General features: G+C 40.4%; 2 protein-coding genes across 2 annotated transcripts; one reads left to right on the forward strand and one right to left on the reverse strand.

The window, feature by feature from the left end:
• The first annotated feature begins 74 nt into the window (after positions 1-74).
• On the forward strand, positions 75-19,276 carry zgc:85777 (uncharacterized protein LOC405871 homolog). The gene is made up of 9 exons (XM_056418599.1): positions 75-810; positions 7,854-7,974; positions 12,850-12,979; positions 14,745-14,851; positions 15,219-15,386; positions 15,703-15,876; positions 16,778-16,939; positions 18,101-18,251; positions 18,843-19,276. The coding sequence occupies exons 1-9, from the start codon at positions 610-612 to the stop codon at positions 18,931-18,933; spliced, it is 1,305 nt and encodes a 434-aa protein (XP_056274574.1). The 5' UTR covers positions 75-609; the 3' UTR covers positions 18,934-19,276.
• A 64-nt stretch (positions 19,277-19,340) lies between these two features.
• bet1 (Bet1 golgi vesicular membrane trafficking protein) lies at positions 19,341-21,178 on the reverse strand. Its single transcript, XM_056418636.1, has 4 exons — positions 21,003-21,178; positions 20,765-20,871; positions 20,599-20,655; positions 19,341-20,091 (listed from the first exon to the last, which is right to left on the reverse strand). The coding sequence occupies exons 1-4, from the start codon at positions 21,019-21,021 to the stop codon at positions 19,936-19,938; spliced, it is 339 nt and encodes a 112-aa protein (XP_056274611.1). The 5' UTR covers positions 21,022-21,178; the 3' UTR covers positions 19,341-19,935.
• Positions 21,179-23,053: the final 1,875 nt, after the last annotated feature.

Here is a 23,053-nt window from a genome sequence, read left to right on the forward strand (position 1 = left end):
ACTGTGGAAAGTTTTCAGACAGAGTAGAGGAACAGAAGGATCTTCATAACGCAGTTGTTATATATATTAGTAGTTCGCACAGCCTTCTCTCATACATTTTTACGAGATTTATATTTTCTAGCATCTTTAAAGGTGCCTCCTTTTCTGCATAGTTTTACTTTTTGGCCTGAAATAGAATACATTGTACATTGTATTTTCTATAAATGGACAAACATGCTATGAATCCTTAAAACAGATGTTTTTAACCGTTTTGCCTTATGATCCCCAAACATGAATCATATATTCTGACCCTTTCACACACATTGCATGTGGGATTTTCCCTTTGCAATTATTGTTGATCATTCAGTGATTTTTTTGTTTCTAGAAGTCTGAAGAGATAAAACTCTCTGGTATTTCACCATAAAATATCTCAGATTAGTGAAAATAAATAAAAGATGTACTTTTTATACTGGCTCACCCATTATTAATGTTAGTTAACAGACAAGCCAGCTGAAAGTTAAACATTATCAACATTTAATTTCCCACCGGTGCGGGAGAAAACCAAAGTTCCAAAAGGTTATTGTTTCGGTCACGGGAGGCGCATGCGCACACAAGCCGTTGTGAACAGAGATGGCGCTGCACAGAGGAGCTCTCCGTTTAAACCAGCTTGTCGTCAGTCGGCGTTTCAACCAATTCATCTCACGTGCCGGGGTCCGCTCGTTGTCCGACAACGTGTCGTCTATACCCGCACCGTCCAGTGCCCCAGAGACCGTGCGTGACCATCTAATCTACACACCAGAGCACTTTGCATTAAAGGAGTCCCTCAGAAAGGTAACGCTGCCGTATTCTGGATGGCTAACATCGTAGCAAACGTTGACGTCACCTCGAAAACAAAGCTAGGTTGTTGCTTTGTTCAGCAGGTGACAGGTGGGTATTGTGATATCTGTGTGTTGCTTGAAAGCAGCAGTGTTATTCCACCTAAGAGGTAGGATAATGAAAGTGGGTGATAGGTCACTCAGCTGTCGTGTTATGTAGCAGTATAACGATGCGTCTGAGTCCCACTAAATGTTTGCGTACGTTCAAGGGAGGAAACGCGTATTCACATTTATATAATGATGCGCACGGCTGCCAGCGAGCTATTTATCCCCAAATCAACCTGAAGACCTTCAGCTGGTGCAGCCTTACGCCCCGCCCTGGACACGCCCACATTCAACCATAAGTGGTCGCCGCAAAGCCCCCGTTATGAATGTTGATGCATAGAAGCGAGCTGCTGCTCCGTGGGTCTTTAAGGTGAATCACAAACACTCGTGCGTTCCTATTTGTTCCCTTTCCTCAGTCCTACTAGTTCCAGAGTATCTATTGTGCAACATAACACGTGATACGTGCATGGCATTGCTGCTTACAGTTGATTGGTGTGCAGTATAATGTGGATGTCACTGTGAAATAAACCATAAACGAATCAATAAAGTCGTGTTCACTGCCACTTTATTCACAAACACTTTAAAAGCTCATATCGTACCTAATGATATATTATTAGATGATTGTTGAACACTGATGATGCTCTGTTCTGCAGTTTTTGAATGCTATTTCAAGTACAGACAGATGATGATGATGATGATGATTTCATCAGCTGCTCCACAGCTGACCACGAGTACTGGTAGTCCGGCCCTCTGCTCCTCGCTGCTGAGGAGAGCCGACGGCACTGATAAGAGATTAAAGTTTGATTTGAGGTTTGAGTCAGTTTATATCTGTTATAATAGGACATGTGATTACAGTTAAGTACACTAGGCACACATCACACTGCTGGTTTGACTGTTTATGATAGAGAGAATATATAAATGCAAAGTAATGTGTGATATGAAGTGGAATAAAATGTGAGAGGCATCATTATCTGTAATGATCCTTCTCACATTTTTTTTTTTCTACAGCCGGGCTTCAATTCACTGCCTCGCCCTCTACGACGTGCAGCTCAGTGTACATGGGCGCAAATTCTCCAGACAAGTTTGTTTTAATAGATCACAACTTCTGTGTGGGAAGTTGTGTACGCCTCTTTTCTTCAGGCCCCGTTTAGTGCGTACGCAGCAGTTATACATTGTGATGACATCTGCAGAAGATGCTCTGGATATTAGGTTCACCAAAGTTCAAACTTGTGTTGAGGATGCTTCAACTTGGGAGAGGTATTAGAATATCCATAGAGATAAGGTACAAGCGTCCATGTTTTTTTCTTGCCTGTTACCAAAGGAGATGTGAATTGGTGAATACAGGATAACAAGGCAGAGTGCCAGGACTACTATATACTTTCCACCACCTCCTCATTCAACAGCAGAGCAACAGCAGGAATGAGGGAAAACATTATTCTGGTCATCGTAATTCAAAGTTGCTTGTATCAATGTCCACATCGACCAGCATCAAAAGAGGAAGTCAGTGAAGTAGTGAAGCGTTTCGAGCCACGCGTCTCGGTGTGATCGGCGACTGAGGCCACACTGGTTGACAAGCTGCGGATTGTGTGTTTTCATGACCCATCGCACACTCATACACACCACTTGATCAATGTCAGCCCTCCTTTGGCCAACGTGTGCTGCATCTCTGCTCTGAGACGGAGATAACTGAAATTATTCAAAGCACTGGTTATCAATTCAGAATTTTTTAAAATCTGGTTCTATATGCCAGGGATTATTGTGTGATTTACAGGCGTGGATGCACACAATATGTCGATTTTCTGTCTTTGAAATGTGAGCATAATGCAAAAAATGGAGATCTTTTGTCAGATAGTGCTGACCATGCCGACTCCTGCATATTAAAACCATTTCCCTCTTTGTAGGTCAGGACACATGATTCGTGTGGAAACGTTTCTGATACCAGAGGGTTTCTAATTGGAGGCTATCTGTAAGAACTATAAACATTAGTGGTGACTGGACAACTGAGGAGGCCACGGCATTCAGGTGAAACTGCCTATCAACCCAGTGCTCGTCAATGTCGTTTAGCCAAAGCAGATATGTTGTTTTCTTAACCCTTGTGTTGCCTTCGGGTCAATTTGACCCGATTCAATGTTTCACCCTCCTGTCGCCTTCGGGTCAATATGACCCGATTCAATGTTTAACCCTCCTGTTACCTTTATATTTACTAACATATTTTACCCTTGAGGTCAATATGACCCCAGCTATTAAAATCTCCAGAAAATTATTAGAATTAATATTGTTTTCCAAGTTTAAGTGTGAGGTACTTTATGTTTGTTTGTTGACTCCCGAAAGAACACCGACATTAAACATTGAATCGGGTCAAATTGACCCGAAGGCAACAGGAGGGTTAAATATTGAATCGGGTCAAAATGACCCGAAGGCAACACAAGGGTTAATAAAACGTTTGTTTCAAAACACCGGAGGAGAAGGCAAGGTGGACTAATTGTTTAGTAGTTACTCCGATTTCTCCAGTATCGCTGTATATAGTATATTTTTATTTGTGACTTTTTAATTGGGTTAAGCAGCCAACTAGTTGCTCTTTGCTTCAGCAATTGTAGGTTGTAAAGATTTACTCCCCTTATCGAAATATGTTTTTTTTCGGCAAGTTTTCCCCCTAAAACGCAGCCTCCCTCACCTGTCTGTTACTGTTAGCAAATTCTGAAATGCAGGTTTTTATTTTTGAAATCTAAATATCAACGGCTGCTAACTTTAGTCATAAACATTGGAAGCAGGTATTCGTAATCAGCATGACTCATCTAGGATACGTATTACGAGACAGACTTTGGACACAGACTGCAAACATAACTCGTTTGGCAGCAGGCGAAGCTGTTGTGTGACGAGACCTTCAAAAGGATGCAAGGAGGTTGAAAATAAACTAGTCCTGGGAATAATGGGAAGGATGACAATGTGAAAAGGAAATGCAGAACAATATGTTGGCTGTGCAGGAAAGGGAACTAGAGGCAGAATGGTTTATTAAAGGAATTCACTGTCGGATAATGTGTGTTTATAGATGGTACACAAATGGGTCTATAGGAAATCCTTTAGTGACTCTCCAAGGTTGTGTGTGTGTGTGTGTGTGTGTGTGTGTGTGTGTGTGTGTGTGTTGCTCTCATTTATAGATATAACCACTTCCCATACGAAGAAATTAGTCTGGGTTCCTGTGTGTGCGTGTGAGAGAAGGGAAGGTGAGCCTCTGCCATTAATGAGGACAAGGAGCCAAAATATATTTCCTCAACACTTCTAGGAAGAGGCTCCTCATGTGCAGCTCTCACTCGTTTCACTGCCCCCCCCCCCCCACACACACAATTATTTTTGTTTATTGCTCTATGGTGGCTCAACCTTTTGGTAGTTTGTTTGCTGCTGTGAGTGAGCGCTTTTCAACTCACCTATAAAACTCTGAAACTTGTAGACACATTATAATGCGTTTATTTGATACATTATACGTTTGAGTCCATCATTAGGCGTATAGTTTCTTCTTCATTTACACATGTGTAGTTTATACAAACGATAATCGGTTGGGAATGTCTGTTGCTAATTTGGTGAATTATTGACATAAAAATATATATGAATATCTAAATCCAGAATTTGGCATGCGAATAATTTGGAAAATAGCCTGATGTGAGCTACTATAAATATAATGCCACCAGAGATATCAACATTTGAATGGTTTAGCGATATCTCTGACAGCTGCCCAGTTTATCGCCTCATAGTAGGACGATTTGTCATAAGTTTCCAAATTTTATTGACAAAATGTCTTAATATCATACAATAATTAAAGTGCTGAATCAAAGTCAAAGTCAAAGTCAGTTTTATTTGTCAATTTTCCATATGTGCAAACATACAGAAGATCGAAATTGCGTTTCTCTTCTGTCCAACATAAAGTGAATTGTGCAACATATAGACAACATAGAGTGCAAAAATAGTAAAAAACTTGTGAACATATAGACAACATAAATTGTGCTAGCAGCATTCAGACATGTGAGTCTGAAAGAGGACGGAGTGGGAGGATGGGGAGAGAGTTCAGCTTCCTGACAGCCTGGTGGATGAAGCTGTTGGACAGCCTGGCGGTGTGAGCCCGGAGGCTCCGGTATCTCCTCCCAGAGGGCAGGAGGCTGAAGAGACCGTGTGAGGGGTGGCAGGGGTCACTCACAATCGAGGTCGCTTTGCGGGTGAGGCGGGTGTTGTATATGTCCTGCAGGGATGGGAGGGGGGGGAGTGAGGCACCCATGATCCTTCCAGCTGCCTTCACTATGCGCTGCAGGGCGTTCCTGCTGTGGTCTGTGCAGCTTCCGCCCCACACAGTGATGCAGTTGGTCAGGATGCTCTCCAGTCTATTGAATACTTTGTATTCTATCAATATATAAAAAATAAACCCACGTTCACACAACCGTTTGGGTTAAACCGAGGAAGCTCTTTATGCGGCTTGCCGGGGGAAAAGCGCTCCAGACTGGACATTTAGCAAGACATGATGGTGCTCTTGACCCGGTCCCACGACTTGGCAGTTTAGTGATGTGAAATTGTTCTGGTATGCAACACAAATAGTCCACAATAGAGATGAAGTATCACTCCCATATGACCTTTTTGTTTCCTTTTTCCCGCAGCTAGTCATCCCTCCCTTTCCCTCCTCAAGGATCTGAACTTTGAACATGGATGAGTTTATTGCTGGTTAAAGTACCTTTTATACTGCTCGGTCTTTGTTGGACGTTATGTAAGCTCACCGGATTTTTTCATGGATTCAGGCCCAAGCATGCGCCCCATATATGTGTTGAAAGTCTGTTTTCTGTTTTAAGCGGTAAAAACCCAATTTCCATGTTTTCTATCCGCCTCATGTACAGATACTCCTCAGCCAACGTGTTTTTCTTGGCTTGTCGAGTGGTTGACTGGTTTGGTTTTGTGTGTTTTGGATGGACAAAATGTGTGTGCATCACTTTTGCAATAGTGGAAAAAAACATTGGATTCTTCTTCAGTACTTTGTGTTATTATAGTTTGAATGGGAAAAACACAGGACTAGTGTTGTTCATTGCTGGGGTTTTCACAATCCAGAATATTGCAAATAGTTCATTTACTGTAACATTACATATAATTGGCCGAGACTTGAATTTGATGTTTCCTCTTTTTGTCCCATGAGACACCTCTTTGGTTTTGATTATGACTTTTCTTCGGCTTTGTCCACCATTTAAAACTTATTTTACTGAGCAGAGAAACACATTTGTGAAGCAGATTGTCTGATAAAAACACAGCTCATGGAAGATGTGTGTGCATTAAAGTGAATAACGCCAACACCAATAGCAACGCTGTTGTAGAGGTTCATCCTGTGTTTGCGAAGAGGTGCAGATCCAATCGTTGGAGTACATTTTAATTTGAAGTGAAAAAGTATTCAGAATGAAAAAGTCATACGTCTTATTTTAGATATGTATTTGGTTAAAATGTCAGGCACAGTACTTAATACCTACAAGAAACTGTTCTTTACGTCATGCGCACTAAAAGATTCTGTTTTAGAAATAAGGCTTCTGTGTGGGGCAGACTTGTTCATTAATTGCCAACAAAACACCACACTATATATCTGCAGCCTATTCTGTGCGTTTAAATATAGCACCCAGGAGCGTCTCAAAAGATTCATAAGTGCTTCTCCAGCTGCGGACCACTTCCAGCTTCTCAATGAATCACTCTTTCCAAAGCCAGGCTGCAAACCACTAACTCCCTGCACACATAAAACCATGGCACGAGTCATTTATACACCCGTAAAACACAATGAGGCTTGAATTTGGTGACAAGAGGCAACAAAAGAAGCTTTTCTATTATGAACTACAATCCATGTTTCCTCCCTAATGAATGAAATATTTAATTTAGTTTAGGAGACAGAAAAGACAGCTGGTACATTTGAGATGTCCAATTAATAACATCCACATCCTAATATAGTGAACATGATTTGTTAACAACAATAGCACACTGTTTCTTCTTTATATTGTCTTAATATTAAAACAAATAAAAAGCCATCCTTCATGTTCAGACAGTTGGGTATCCGAGGCTTTGTGGCTGAAGCGATGGAGTGGCTGCTAACCAAGAAGGAATTTCATTAGTATGGGTTTCAGTTCTGAGCTTTATTGTTGCATGCTGTAGAAATGCAAAAATTGGATATTGGGTATTGCTTCAGAGATTTGTCTACCCTGCCAAGAATAACACGGTGGAGGAAACACTGAGTCATTAAAATATTGACTTTTAAATGGTTGGATGCAAAGTTGATAAATATCAGCCCAATATCGGCTACCAACTGCTCAAGTTTAAACATCTCTGTGTCATCCCTGAAAAACCCATATCCCCCAACCCCAAGGTTTTATTGGACAACTTTACTATTATATGTTACCAATATTGTCACTCAATTCTATAAGTGTCTGGTTTCAAGCCAAATGTGTCTGCCCCCAAATGTCATGGAATGCGATTGAGGCCAAAACCCTGCTTCTGAATTATGAGCTGTCAGCTTTTCATATTGTGTATCATATTGTATGTCACTAGCCATGCCTCAGTTTTCAGTAGGGGACTGATACCATGCACATATAGGACATAGTTGATATGCATGCTGTCATTGTGTTGTAGATTCACCATGTATTACATTATTCCAGCCTGCTCTCTATTCATCGATATATAAGACCTTATCGCGCTGTCTGCTAGAGATAGATTACATAGACTTAAGAAGAAATGTGCATTGCACAGCAGGAAACCCGTAAAACTGTGATTCTGTGTGTTCACTCATAACGTTTATCTCTTTGCTGTTTGCTTATGAAAAGCAGGGCTCTCATTTATTGTTGGACTCATCATCCGGTAAAAACATACGATATGTGGTTAAAATTCACCAGAAAAAAACTATGCCGAAGATGATTTTATGCCGATCTCTGTTCTGTTGTGTTTGTGCTCTAGATCATCGACCAGGAGATCAACCCTCATGTGGATCAGTGGGAAGCAGAAGGGATTTTTCCAGCCCATAAAATCTTCAAGATCTTAGGAAGTGCTGGCTTTCTAGGAGTCAACAAACCAGTTGGTAAGAGCCGACAAAAGAAGCACATTCATCTTTATAAACACACGTTTGAGTCACCACTCCTGCTGTGGCGTTTAACATGACGTTGCTCATGGGAATGCAAATTGGTGTTTGTCTTGCCACCTGTATCTTTGTCAGGTCTGTCATTGACTCAGAGTAAATGCTGGACAGGTTGAAGCTCCCGAGACCCTTAAAAGGAATTTAGGATTCCAAAAATATGAGTGATTATTTTGTTTTGTTCTTAAATCCGAAACAAATGACATTTTCTAAAGACGTATGAAGGTTTAATTCATCTTTGGGGGTTTTGTGCGTTATCTAGAGCAGAGCGATTCGGGAAAACGTCTGTTTGATTTTGATACCCGGAAGCCTTTTTATTTTCAAGGATCTTTGTTTTCTTTGAAAGGATCTATTCAAAGGAGATAATAAGCCTGCTGGGAAATGAGAATAACAATCATGTCAAAGTGCCAAACCCAGTGCACCTTTCGTGCTGTTGGAAAATAATGTTGCTTGATTGTGTCTCACTGATGACATTCAGTTTTTAACAAGTTAAACTTAACTTTTTTGCATTTGCCCTGCTTTTACTATTTAACCTGCTTCCTGTTGGTACATTAACCTGGATGCCTTAATCGCCTGTCTTCATGATGTGTGTTTTAAGACGGTCTCTGTTGCCTCTGCAAGTAACGCCCATGGTGAATCTGTGTCTTATCTGTGAATTGAAAAGGTCTTGCTTTTAAGGATCCCATGTTGTAATCCAAGAATACATAAGAATAGCGAGTTACTCAGAATCAGACGTTGTGGTTCTAATTTTCCTGAAGGGATTAGTGGATCAAAATGTGTCCTGTCGGATCATCTCCGCTTCAAGGAGCATGAGGCATTTCTTTTTCACAAATGGATTCATTGTTCGTACATATTCTCTCCGTTTGACAGCCATACATTACATTTGGAAAGGTTTAGAAAAGTTCCCACTGTGATGATGGCTGCTGGGGTCACAGCAACGCCGTGCAACAGCTGTCTGCTCCACTCCATCATATTTCCAGATGTGTACCCAGCTGCATCACGGCTGGGGGGGGGGGGGGGAAGGAGAAGGAGAAGGAGGGAGCAGGATAAGGGCGGCACAGTACATGTCTGATTCATTCTGAATATATAAAGGCTTTGACAATCAGAAGCAGAGATCTACAATTTCACAGTTATACAGCATTCAGTTATATCCACAATAATATATATTTATCAAATAATCCACCGCCACTCTTCTTGATATTATCACTGTGGTAAAACAGCAATTACAGCTGTTCTCACATTTGATGCTGAAAAGAAAAAAAACTATGAACAAATAGTGTTGAACATGGAGGAGGACTGCACTACAGGTCTGTAGGTCAAAGAAGAGAGAGGGCGAGGGAATTAAAATGTGCTGAGTACAGAAGGTTTAGGCATTAGTTGGCAGGATTAGAGAGGAGGAGGAGGAGGAGGAGGAGGAGGAGGAGGAGGTGGTGTGGAGCGTAAGACGCATTGTATTATCAGGTGTTAGGTTATCTGGGTTAAGTATATAAAAACAACATCAGGGTTGACATGTTTCAGCATTTAAATTGGCCTCACATGCTTGTCGTACAGTTTAAATTCCTTTGGTCTAGTCTTTAAAACTTTGTAAAGCCTCTTCTAAAAGAATCTGTTGGGCAGTCAAAGCTAATGGACAAACGTTCTGTATTCAAAAAGACGGATGCTCAGTTGCCACACTGGATCGGACTCCCTCTGATAACTATGGCTATGTTTGCCTCAGAGCTCACTAATGGAGCAAACTCTCAAATAATTCTGCACTGTGTTAATAGATTTATTTAGAGGCTGGGTTACAGGAATGTAGGAGGCTGTTCAATAGAAATGATTCATCGGGTAAAATGGGACAAGAACTAAATGCCAAATTCATATCACAATCCCTACAAAAAAGACAGTCATGTGATGAAACATCCGCAAATGTTGTGAGATTTCATAACCTATTCATATTATAAACGTGAGATCCTCATGCGAGGGGATCCTACCAGACGTGACCTTATTCTGTCTAGTTGGATGCATGGGGAATACGCGAAAGTGTCTCAATTTATAGCTAGAAGTGGGATAACATTCTGAATATTCATTGTGTTATGGCAAATAACAGTAAGACTAATTTATTTGATGCAGTTTATTTTAATTTCTCAGTAAACATAGAAAGTGCCATGATTTACAAGTCATAATGTAAAACAGATTTACTGTCCCTGGTTTGAATCTGGCAGCGGACCGTTTGCACGTTCTTGCCCATCTCCTGATTCCGGGGAGTCTCTCAGCCTTTAATGACCAAGTGAGCTCCCCTGTCGGCACCAATGACTTAATATCAGGGGAAACTGGGACTGAGTACTGGGAGAGTGGACTTAATGGATTTATGCTAGGCAACACAGTCGATGTTTCTGTTAACATCTTTCAAAACTCACCATTGTCCCTGTTTTATTCAATCCACCGACAAGAACACTCAACACTTATTCTCCACTCTGTTTCCATGCGCGAGTAAAGGCTTTATATTACCCTCAAAACACGAGAACAGGAAGTTTTCCTAAGGCCGGCACGTCGAGGGAGAAGACGGGGATGACCTCTGGCACCCGGCCTGTTTTCCTCTGCTCCGAGAGAGAGAGGTATCCGCAGTTCACACCATGGCAGATGGAAGCTGGCAGCCTCCACAGTTTAATCCTTAGCGGAATGCATTTGCTGCTAATGTTTCGATGAATAAACTGTTGGAGAGGCTTTTGTGTCCAGGCGGTTTCCTTTCTCACAATTTCTACTTTTAGCAATACTATGATGCATGCATTACAATGTCTTGCGTTTCTCGTTAAACACATTACTAATGCAGCGACTTCTCAGACCGATAGTTCATGTCACTCTTCTTTATGGTGACGCATTCATCCAGGGGCTGAGTAATGAACTCATTTGTACACAATTGGCACGAATCCAAGATTATGACAGCGACTCATCGGCCCTGTTGTCACCCTCCAGGTAGAAGTGATTTCATCATCCGCCCACATCACGTACAACGCATACTGTCGTTTCCATTATCTTGCTGGTGCTGCACCTTTTTTTAAATTCTCTCAAGCTTTATCCTTCAACGCGGCCTTCATATGGAGCTCCACCTGATGAGAACCGACGCTGAGGAACATCTGGTGTTCAGAAGAAACATGTGTATGGAATTGACATTTGTGACAGAGGAGTGTTTGTTTTTCTTCTGCTTGCTTGTTCAACCAGGCGGCCTGCTGTCTAGTTTAAAGTGGGATGAACCTCGGGCCTTCCCTCGGTCCACATTATCCACCACAGGGCGTCCAGTGCTCCGAGCCTTATCGCTGCACAGCTGCACCTGTTTCCTCTTCTATGTGGCTTCCCCGCTCCCCTGTGTGCCTGACCTACTGTATATACTATATCTCCCTTTTTCTCTGTCCCCATTTACTCTGCCCTCTGTCTTCTTTTTTTCTCCCTGACTCTCTGAGCATCTGCCTGTGCTTTCCATTATTTGATAACTAGTCTGACAAGTGATAGTAAACCACTTAGCTTGAGTTGTAAACCTCCATGTGGTAAATGTGCTAATACTGATTAATTGTCCATGGGTGCTCTTATCCATCACTGGCATACTGAGTTTAGTCGTGGCAAAACTGAGCATCGACTATTTCACAAATGCTCCATCTTGTTACTTTTGTCTGGCAGCTCATTAGAATCAAGAGATTTGTCCTGAACGAATAACTGTCATGTTACATTTGTCAGACAGGCACATAATCGTGATTTACATTTTATTTTATTTTTTTATTGTTTGAAAGGATCTGAATGTGTGTTTGTTTACCACAAACAACTTTAATCGGAACGCAGTATAAAAGAGAGCACATTAGCCAGCTCAGTCCCTCAGTAGTGGAAAGAAAATTGCAAGTATATTCTTATAAAAAAGAAAGCCTATTTGTTTCATAAAAGATGGTGTGACTGATGATGAAAGGGAGAAGAGATGACTCTTTATGAGGATAACTGGTCTTTTACGCATGTTTTGTGATGCACGGTTCAACCCCATTACGGACCTACTGTATTGGCGAACGCCTCCACTGTCAGAATGAAAGAAATATACATCACTGTTTCACTAAATGGGTTGTTCAGAAGATGAAACTCCAGTTGGATATGCTAAGCAGCACAGATGGGATGCCACTGAGATGTCGGTGACCTTCTTCTGCATCATGCTGCTTTTTACACATCAATACAGATCGCACAATTAATGATAACATCCTGTAATTCTGTGAGCTCATGCTGTGGTGGCAACAGATCCGTTTAGAACATTATGGATGTAAACGTATCAGGCAGGGATTTTATCAAAGACGACAGGAAAGATGGAAGAGGGACGGGGTTGGTGGGTGCAAAGCAAGCTTAACCCTTGTGTCGCCTTCGGGTCAATTTGACCCGATTCAATGTTTAATGTCGGTGTTCTTTCGGGAGTCAACAAACAAACATAAAGTACCTCACACTTAAACTTGGAAAACAATATTAATTCGAATAATTTTCTGGAGATTTTAATAGCTGGGGTCATATTGACCTCAAGGGTAAAATATGTTAGTAAATATAAAGGTAACAGGAGGGTTAAACATTGAATCGGGTCATATTGACCCGAAGGCGACAGGAGGGTGAAACATTGAATCGGGTCAAATTGACCCGAAGGCAACACAAAGGTTAAGGGGTCTGATGTGACGGGGTTTATTTATTCCAGGTGGTTACGCCATTGTTGCTTTCTCCTTCAGCTGAGTAAAGTCCACATCTATAATCTAAGATTATAAATAAGGGGGGGGGGGGGGGAATAATCCATACAATGTCAAATGAACTGTGTTTTGTCCTTTGCAGAGTATGGAGGCCTGGGTCTGGACTTCAGCTACAACGTGGCGGTTTCAGAGGAGCTGGGCAACATTCGCTGTGGAGGCATCCCCATGGCAATCGGTGTGCAGTCGGACATGGCGACTCCCGCACTGGCCAGGTACAAGCCCACAGAATCTGGAGTACATACCCGAGCATGTGCAATATCTGATAAATCTGCAGATATTTGTCTTTTGTGAAAGGTTTGCAGCTTAGATCTACCTGCATCAAATAATACCCAACAGTTTGGTTGTCTGGCTGTTAGAGCCAAACAAAGTAAAAAGCATCTTTATTTCAGAAATGTTCTTCATTGTTTGGTCCAGCTCTGCAGAGCTGACCGTCAACTTTTTTTCGATCATCTTTAGCTTTTGTTTATTTTACTGAGTTGCATCGGTCTACTAACGGACAATGATTATTCTAACGGCTGCATTTGTTCACAAGCAATGCGTTGCACTGATTGCACTTAATGTGCTGCAGTTAGAATCAATTCTATACTGCTACAAATGCTATAACTATAGTGTTTATAGCTACACTGTTGCTGCTGGTAATCCCGTCTGCTGCTGAATAAATGAACACAAGTCGACAAGGATATCACCTCTGGGGGCAGAGAATCAATTATAACCGGTTCTGCTGCACCATCTGCTCCGTCGTGTATTGTAAACAACTGGCACTGATATTAGCTGCTGTATCGAAGTATCATCTCAGGGACTCTTTTCTGTATTCTGTGTCAAATATATTTGACTTTAATGTTGGCCGACTTATGCAGATGAAGATAAAACTCTGACTGGCGGAGAATATTATTCCTCTGATATATTGGCCAGATCTTTTAAGGTCCATGCCCTGTTTAACTGATTTTAGTGGTTGATGTAAGATGAGCAGATATATCCTGTTGTCCATCCTTTTATCAAAGGTACACTCCCTGGACAGTGTCTGAGTATTAATATATTTAGTAATTGTTTGTCTCACCCTTGGTTCTGTGATATCAAGCTGCTATGAACCAGCTGCTGGATTCAGTGAAGTAGACAGTCTGAGTCTCGGGAGCTTAATTAGGGGATCCATCTCCACTTGATTGCAACACGGTCTCAGTGCTAAGAGAGCATAGGAAGCTTCGGGATGAGACTCCCTCCTTTGTTCTACTGGAACTACCTCAAAGCAGTCTCCTGCTCTGCAGTTGCACTGTACAGTTTGTTAGTTGTACCCACTTGTCTGACAATGTTTGTATTAGCTGTATATAGATATATATATATACACTACCGTTCAAAAGTTTGGGGTCACTTAGAAATGTCTTTATTTTTCAAAGAAAAGTACTGTTTTTTCAATAAAGATAACATTAATCAAAAATACACACTATACATTGTTAATGTGGTAAATGACTATTCTAGGTGGAAACGTCTGGTTTCTAATGAAATATCTCCATAGGTGTATAGAGGCCCATTTCCATCAACTATCACTCCAGTGTTCTAATGGTACATTGTGTTTGCTAATCGCCTTAGAAGACTAATATCTGATTAGAAAACCCTTGTGCAATTATGTTAGCACAGCTGAAAACAGTTATGCTGGTGATATAAGCTATACAACTGGCCTTCCTTTGAGCTTGAAGTTTGTAGAACAAAATTAATACTTCAAATATTAATCATTATTTCTAACCTTGTCAATGTCTTGACTATATTTTCTATTCAATTTTCAATTCATTTGATAAATAAAAGTGAGTTTTCATGGAAGACACGAAATTGTCTGGATGACCCCAAACTTTTGAACGGTAGTCTATATATATATATTATATATAAAGGTATTGTTGGAAATCAACAAAAGTTGCTCTTAGATTCCCCTTACTATCAATGTTGAAACTGCTCATTAATACTTTATTTCTTTGTATGCGTGTGCAGGTTTGGTTCAGCAGAGCTAAAGAAAGAGTTCCTCCTTCCCTCCATCATGGGGGACAAAGTGGCCTGCCTCGGAGTTAGTGAAGTCGGAGCTGGCTCCGATGTCTCAAGTGCGTCTCTCCTTCATCATCTTCTGGTCATTTATTATCACATCATTTTCCTTCAAGCTCCATAAGGATCATTTTGAATGAACTCATGCTGCAGAAATGATTGAGCCACAGTTTTACAATCAATGTGATATTCTCTCAGAGAGAAGGATGGCATGATTGCTAAATACTCCATCTCGGCCTACATTCACCATCGTCAGGTTCCACTACCTTTTTCTGGATTAGTATGTACTATGTTTGAATATGCCAGAGTTAGACTCAGAAGAACACCTTGGGGGAAACCCTCTGCTCTAAAAATCTTTTAATTTTGAGGGTCAAAATTGTATTTCTCTCTCCACCCACGGACACGCTCCACCACACATCGATTCAGGCATCATGACCAAGGCAGTGAGGAAAGGGGATGAATATGTGATCAACGGGGGAAAGATGTGGACCACCAACGGTGTCCAGGCTGACTGGATGTGTCTCCTGGCCAATACAAGCGACGCGCCCCCACACAGGAACAAATCCCTCATCTGTTTGCCCATGTCTCTGCCAGGTAGGCCAGTTCATGATTTGTGGGACGATTTTCTTTTTAAAAGCAGAATTTATTTCTTTTTTCTTGGTCAAAAATGTACCAACATCATTGACATTAATCATCTGGGATTTAAGTGCATCTGAAAACAGCTCTCAAGTTTAGGAGTCTGTGTTTTCACTTCTACTAAAACTGATTATTTACTGCAACGTCCCTACAGGATTTTCCTTTTCTCTGCAGAATGTATCTGTATCCGTTCTATCAATAGGATCTGTTATCATTCGTGTGCTTTTGCCGAGATGCATGATGACGTAAATGGGTCTTTCCCTTCCCACTGTAGGAGTACACATCGCCCGTAAGATTGATAAGCTCGGTATGCGGTCATCAGACACAGCTGAAGTGTTCTTCGATGACGTTCACGTGCCCTGCAAGAACATCATCGGCCAGGAAGGCATGGGCTTCACCTATCAGATGCTTCAGTTCCAGGAAGAGAGGCTGTGGGCCACGGCCAATAGTGAGTGAGCCTTTTCTTGCAGGTCGTCATGTCTCCCTCCCCCCCGAGCATATCCAGTCATCGGACATCAGCGTTCCTAGTTTTCTTTACTTTCCCTTGAATCCTTCAGCCTCAACACTGTCTGTCTGACACATCTCAACTGGCTCCTACAGACCTTCGATGTAAATTGCACAATTTATTGTATTATGGTATCATTTCCGTTCTAGTATCCCAGAATTAAGGAGTTCAGGTCACACATTGCAAGCATTCATCTTCTGTAGAGTAGTTATTTGCTTTTGAAGAGCAAGCATGCATCTATGTTTCCTTTGGCAGAACTTCTGAGAAAATGTTACGGAGAAATTAGACTTCACATGTTCCTGATTCTGAAACTGATGCGTCTGGTAAGCCTTTGTGCAGCTTATCATATATCCACGCATCTTATCATAATGGAGATGCAAAGGACAAGCACTCATAGACACGAATAGTAGGAGAATTTTGAACTACACAGAATCCAGTTCAAGATTCTCCTCTTTACATATAAACCCCTTCACAACCTCGCCCCTCGTACCTTTCTGACCTCCTGCACCGACACGCTCCTCACCTTACCCCCCCTACTCTGTCCAAGCATCGGGGGGACAGGGCCTTCTCCATTGCTGCCCCCTCTCTTTGGAACTCTCTCCTCCATCACCTCAGACATTCTCCGTCACTCGCCACTTTCAAAGCAGCTTAATCTGCTTTGAACCTGTGAGGCTAGTTCAGTATGCTTTGTGTGTTGTTTCTTGCCATTATGTATTCTCTCTTGGTTTTATTGTGCGTTTGTATTGTGTAAAGTGCCTTGAGTACCTTTTTAAAGCGCTATGCAAATACAATGTATTAGTGGTAGTGAGGTCAGATCTCTGTCTCTCTCTTGTAACCTCTCCAGCCGTGACCATGATGGACAACATCATTCAGGAGACCATCCAGTACACACGGCAGAGGAAGATCTTCAAGCAGCCCGTCCTCCACCACCAGTCGGTTCACTTCAGGTTGGCTGAGCTGCAGACGGAGGTCGAGTTGCTCCGCTCCCTCCTCTATCGCGCCACAGGTGGGATCCCTTTTATTTACAGACATTACATAACGGAAGTTAAAGATTCATGTTGGCTACATTTGGATGAATCTAGTGAATGTGTACGTGTGACTTTTTACTGTTACTGTTTCTGTTTATTCCCTTCAATCTTTTACTTAATTGCAAATCCATTGGTGAACCTTTTTGCTAGTATTAATTAATATGTATTAGTAAAAAACTAATAATTGTAATTTTATTTTGAAAATATACATTTATCTTCAAAAACACCTTTGACATATTAAGTTTCTTTTACCTTATAAGATAATGTAGATATAGTTATTCCACTTTCAGATATTGTATATCCATAAAAAATACCCATGTTAGCTTTAGCATCAGAATTGCAAAGCAACTAGAATGTCATGAATGAGTTGCATGAAACTGATTTTCACTCCCTGTTCATATTTCTTTTATTTTTCCAAGCCATATTTCACCAGCATTCAAGAGCTATGCTAACTTTGCCGTTTTTGTTTTCCCATGTAATTATATTATTTAATTGTTATTGTGTTCATTTATATTTACGTATATATTTCTATATGTACATTTTTGTCATGGAGCAATAAATAGTGAAGCGTCTTGCTCAAGGGAACTTGGATTTGGCAGTTCAAACGAGTAATGGTTGCTCTACATAACTACGGTGGTTTCTGTGTGTACTGGCATAACTTCAAAACCCACAGGCTTGGCCACTTGAAAACTGGCACATGCACAGCTCCTCCAAAATCCATCCCATGCACTTTACACTGCGGTGCTTCTGATATGAATAAGTTGTTGGCGGGTGGATGTTCACGGTCTTGTGATTTTCTCGTTGTGTTTGTCACCGGTCCAGTGACAAGCAGCTTTGATTGAATTCATCTCGCTGGTCCAATTCGCTTGCCCAGAAACAGAACAAAGCGTTTGAATCTGTTTGTTGCAGGTAGATAAACACGTGCACAGACACACAAGCAAACTTCATGCAGCTCACACATGTTCCTTCGGAGGGCACCTACAATCAAGGCACCATTAAATCTGACACTGAACCACATTTGGTTATTGTCTTTGTGTCCCCTGCTGCATATTTTTAAATGTCTCTTATATCCAACAGGACATTTTTCAATCTTCCATGCTTGTGACACTTCTTCTGTCCTTCCTTTTGCCTTTCTGCAGCATTGTACATTAAAGGCAATGATGTCACCAAGCTGGCATCCATGGCCAAATTAAAAGCGGGCCGCCTGGCCAGGGAAGTGGGTGACAGCTGTCTTCAGTATTGGGGAGGAATGGGCTTCACCAGTGACGTGCTGGTCAGCAGATTTTACAGGTGAAGGTGGTCAGAGGAAAGATATCTGACATAAAATGTCTCTTAATAGGTGATCTGGTTTTGAAACATATTTTCCATCAGTGATTTAGAGCAAATACCATGGTTTTCAATTACTTTCAGCCCTGTGCACTTTTCTCATCTCATCCAAAATAACATATGTCTGCAAAGCCAAGACAAAGCAACATCAGTCACTGACTTGGGTTGCTAGCCAACTATGAATATTTGGCTGCTTTTTGTGAGGGTATAACATTTCTATGGTAGAAGCAACCCCACCAGTTGGCAGGAGTTTTACACAGCTTATGATATAGATGTATGAAGTTAAATCAGATTGATCGATGGCGTAAGCAATAATGATTCTTGAAGACATGCAATTAGTCTGTCTCCTGTTGCACAGTTGGACCAATTGAGAATCTGAACACTCTTATTTTACACTATGCTGACACCTACTGATGGGGCATATATTGCAGCTGAACAAGGGGTTCAGGATACAGTGTTGAGGGGGATGAGGGGAGACATTATAATTATGTTATTAAGTGTAATTGTGACGATTGTTAGAGGAAACCGTTTGTGTGAACTTTCTCCCTTTTACAGAGATTCCAGGTTATTATCAATTGGTGGAGGGGCGGATGAAGTCATGCTGGGAATTATCTGCAAGTACATGGACACACTACCCAAGAAATGATGCCATAAACATCTGCACCAAACGGACTGATGGATGCTGCGCCACCGCAGATGAGCCAATTCTTCCAGTAATAATGATAATAAACACAAATCACCGAAGTGCACTTGACATAGAAAGTTAAGCTGTTATAGTAAATTATGTTTTAACTGTACTGTATGTGGTCTGGTCAGTTCAAACAGTTATGAAGCTACTGTGTTCTTGTGTTCGTTTGTCCAAGAGCACACAACAGCCTACCGTGGAATTGTATTTTTTGTAATTTAGAGACTAAATACATTTGAATAATATTTGCAAAATGTATGCAAAAATAACTTGTGTAAAATAAATAAAGCATATTTTAACATTGTATTTGTCAGACACATTTCTAAAAATCAGTTAAGTTTGAATGTTTACAATGAATTCTCTGTAAGTAGCACACATACTGGTCAATTCGGACCATAGTGTTTATTTACATAAAAATATTTTTTACAAACAAAGAACACCGTTATTCATTTTTGGAAGGATAGAACTGCTGCAACATTCATTCTTAAAAGCAAAAACACTAGATTTGCTTCTATTAGCATTCTATAACTTAACACATTGGATAGACAGATTTGCCAATTCAAACCTTACAGCTCTCTTAATGTGCCCCCGACTGCATCAAGGAATTTTCCACAGTATCTTCTAGTTGTTACGTTTAAATGCGTCTCATCCTGGTAAATTGGGCTGATAAAGCAGTCATACCGTCCGTGTCTGCATCAGCTATACATAAAGTATATATATATACCGGGTACACAAATCCTACTTCACATGGTCATTAAGCGTCTTTGACCCATTTTACTTTTCCGTCACATAGCATCGGTACAAGTTCTTTCATGACTACATTTTGTGGATTTTATTAATGAAATACTGCGATGTCAGCACATGTACAATTGAGACACTTTAAAAAAAATCCCTGCCTCTCCCCAACAACATTATGTGGTTCTAGTTTTGAGACTCATCGGAGAGGCCAAGTCTAACAGCCTATCATCTAAGCTTGATTAACCAGTACAGCACAAAGAAGACAAAAAGGCAGAAGAGCAGCATGTAGCACAGCAGTTTGGTCTGACTGCCTCTGGACAGCTGCTTCACTCTGCCGATAGTAGCACCAAGAAGGCCGCCTGTCGAGTCAAAGTCTGTGTCCTAACGTGGAAGAAGGATACAAAGTTTAAAGTCCAGGCACACCAGTAAACAAACATACTGTAACAAGCACTTCATGGGTTCAAAATACAGTGATTTGCAAGTACAATTGTGAGGCTCTTTAATAATTCTACTCAACAAAACCTCAGAGGGAAATATTATACAGATATATATTGTTATGCCACTTTTTTTATCTGACAGTTATATATGATCTTAAATTCAAACTGTATTACCATTCTCTCTGATATAACTACCCAGCAGTACATAGCATGTAAACTTAGCTCCCACCGAACCAGCTGCAACATTAAAATGATGCTTGCAGGTTCATTAATCAATTAACAGCATAACACATACTTTAAATGCATTTTACTGCCAACACTTTTGTACCTGAGACTTGTAAGAAGTAGTTTTTTTACAAAGGGTTATGAATACTTAGGTAAAGAATCTTAAATAACTTCTACCATTCATATTTAGTTAATTGTTAGTCAGCAAGAAAAGAGAGAACATTACCATGTCGTCCAGCATTGTATTCTGATATTTGACTTCCGTTCCGATGTCGATAGACAGCTGTGAATACCAGGTAACGATACATCAACTTTACATTCAATACAACCATAGATATGTTGTAGTATTCAACAGAAACAACTATAAGCTACATCCCATCAGAATAACTTACGTGTTTCAAAGCGTTGACTTTCGCTCTCAGACCCTCCTGTAGGTGCTCATTTTCCTCTTCGTACACACTGTATCCACTCGCCACATAGCTGCCAGGGCCTCCTTCGCCTAACAACCACAATTAATAAACAGTTCGTCCTCTATTTTATCTCAATAACGACTATTCATGGACATATGGTAACAACATTAGCTAGAAAGCAGGTTAAGTATGAGCTTAAAACCAAACGTCTGTCACTTACCCAAACCGGTGCGCCTCATCTTGACCTAGTGAAGTTGTCCGGCGGTTTAACTTTTAACACAACTAACTAATTCTGACCAAATACGCTTAAATGATAGCTAAAGTTGACGAGGTATCTGTGGCGAGCTTGTACCAGAGGCGTTAGCACAACAGCGCAGGCCACGTCATCATACGGCAGCCGACGAGGACAATCCTTCGAAGACAAGCGAGGAATGCAAACCCAGACAAAGAATGCATCAGCGGGAACACTGTGTGCTATGGGCGCGTGTGTTATTTGTACACTTAAATATTCGGAGATAAATACTTGATTACATTTATTTAAAAAACTTATTGTGAGTCTAGACTGATGAAGTTATTTGTATTAAATTGATAATTGGTTTTATATAGACTGCAGAGCTAATGGACAGCAGTCTTGAAGCTGATAGTTTTCCTATTTTTTAGCCTACGCTTTATAATGTAATAGTATTTATATATATATATGTATGTGTATATAAAGCTATATATATATTTAAACTATATATATATACTGTATGTGTATATATATATACATATTACTATTAAATATATACATCATACTGCCCATCATTGTAAGATGATGTGGATTTTGTGTTATGTGAGCCACATTGTCCAAAGAGTCCAAATATCATTTTTAATTTGCTGTTGTACCTCTAATGAAGTCTCAATGAGATAACCATTCCATGGTTTTCTTCATATCATGGAGACATATCCTTATTTGGATCTGAAGCATGTGTTTTTTTGTGTCATTTTGCAAAATGCAAGCCATCGTGCTTTCCCCACACTACTTTTCGTAAGAGGGCAACGTGTAAGGTGTATTAATGTCCACATCTGATTGGTTGCGAGGCTCATACCAGTTGCTCTGCCTAAATATAAAAAAACGCAGATCTTTATAACTGGTCAATGGTTCAATGCATGGCTTACAGATATATAATGATCAATGCTGTAATAGCCGGTAAGAGTGCTATCCTCATCTGTTGAACCAAAGAGGACAAAATTGTAAAATTCCCTGACTTTAACTTATCTAATAATTACCTCGGTGTCTTTGATAAGGTAAAATATCTTAAACATTTTATCACAGAACAGATGACCGATGATGAAGACATCTATCGGCAATGTCATATGATGTATGCGCAAGCGACGTTCTCTGACGCAGGTTAAAGTATGTGTACAGATGGAGTGAAGATGTCTCTGCATACTGCACACTTGTGGTCTAAGTACAAAAAAGCCTACAGAGACTTCAAGTAGCCTATATTGATGCCATGAGAATACTATTGAAGAGGCCGAGGTGTAGGTGAGTAGTGCAAGTGAAATGTCTGTGGCTGCAGGAGTCAATACATTCAAAGCTGTTTTACGAAATCGTATGTGCAATATATCTGCCGGGTTGATGACTCTAAAAATAATATCATCATGGTTTTATTAAATATAAAGTTCAGTACTACACACTAGATATTGGTATAGCTGTCTATTTATAAAGCCTTTGTAGTTCTATCTATTTAACTTATGATTTTGTCTGTATTTTATTCTATTTTAATGTTTCTTACTATCTGGACCTTGAGGCTGAAATAAAAGTTTGATTGATTGATTGATTGTAGTTAATAAAAACAAAACAATTTTCTCATCTGTAAAGCATATAGATCCAAAACAACAAACAGAATGGGTTATTCACGCTTTGGTGGTAGAAACACATTATTTAAAAATAAAAAAAAGAGTCTATTATCTTCCTTTTGGACGGCGACAGGTTGTTTCCTTTGAACATTTAGAAATTTGACCAGCATAACATGGAAAAAGATATCCTTTGTAGATTTAATAACGGGGCTTCGTGACACCTTCCTCCATTTGTGGTGTGCAGCACAGAGGAGTGTCTCAATATTTTTCAAATCCTAGAGGTGCTATTTAGCAGTGATTAGCTTTCCTTATCATACGTCATCCTTTACCTAGCCCTGAAACAATATTGCAGGAGACAGTTAATATGATTTAGTATATTAAAATGACATTCATGATGTTAATTTATTCCAATCCAATATCTTTGAAATA

The sequence above is a fragment of the Pseudoliparis swirei genome, chromosome 1 (genome assembly GCF_029220125.1).
Source record: "Pseudoliparis swirei isolate HS2019 ecotype Mariana Trench chromosome 1, NWPU_hadal_v1, whole genome shotgun sequence".
Lineage (NCBI taxonomy): Eukaryota > Metazoa > Chordata > Actinopteri > Perciformes > Liparidae > Pseudoliparis > Pseudoliparis swirei.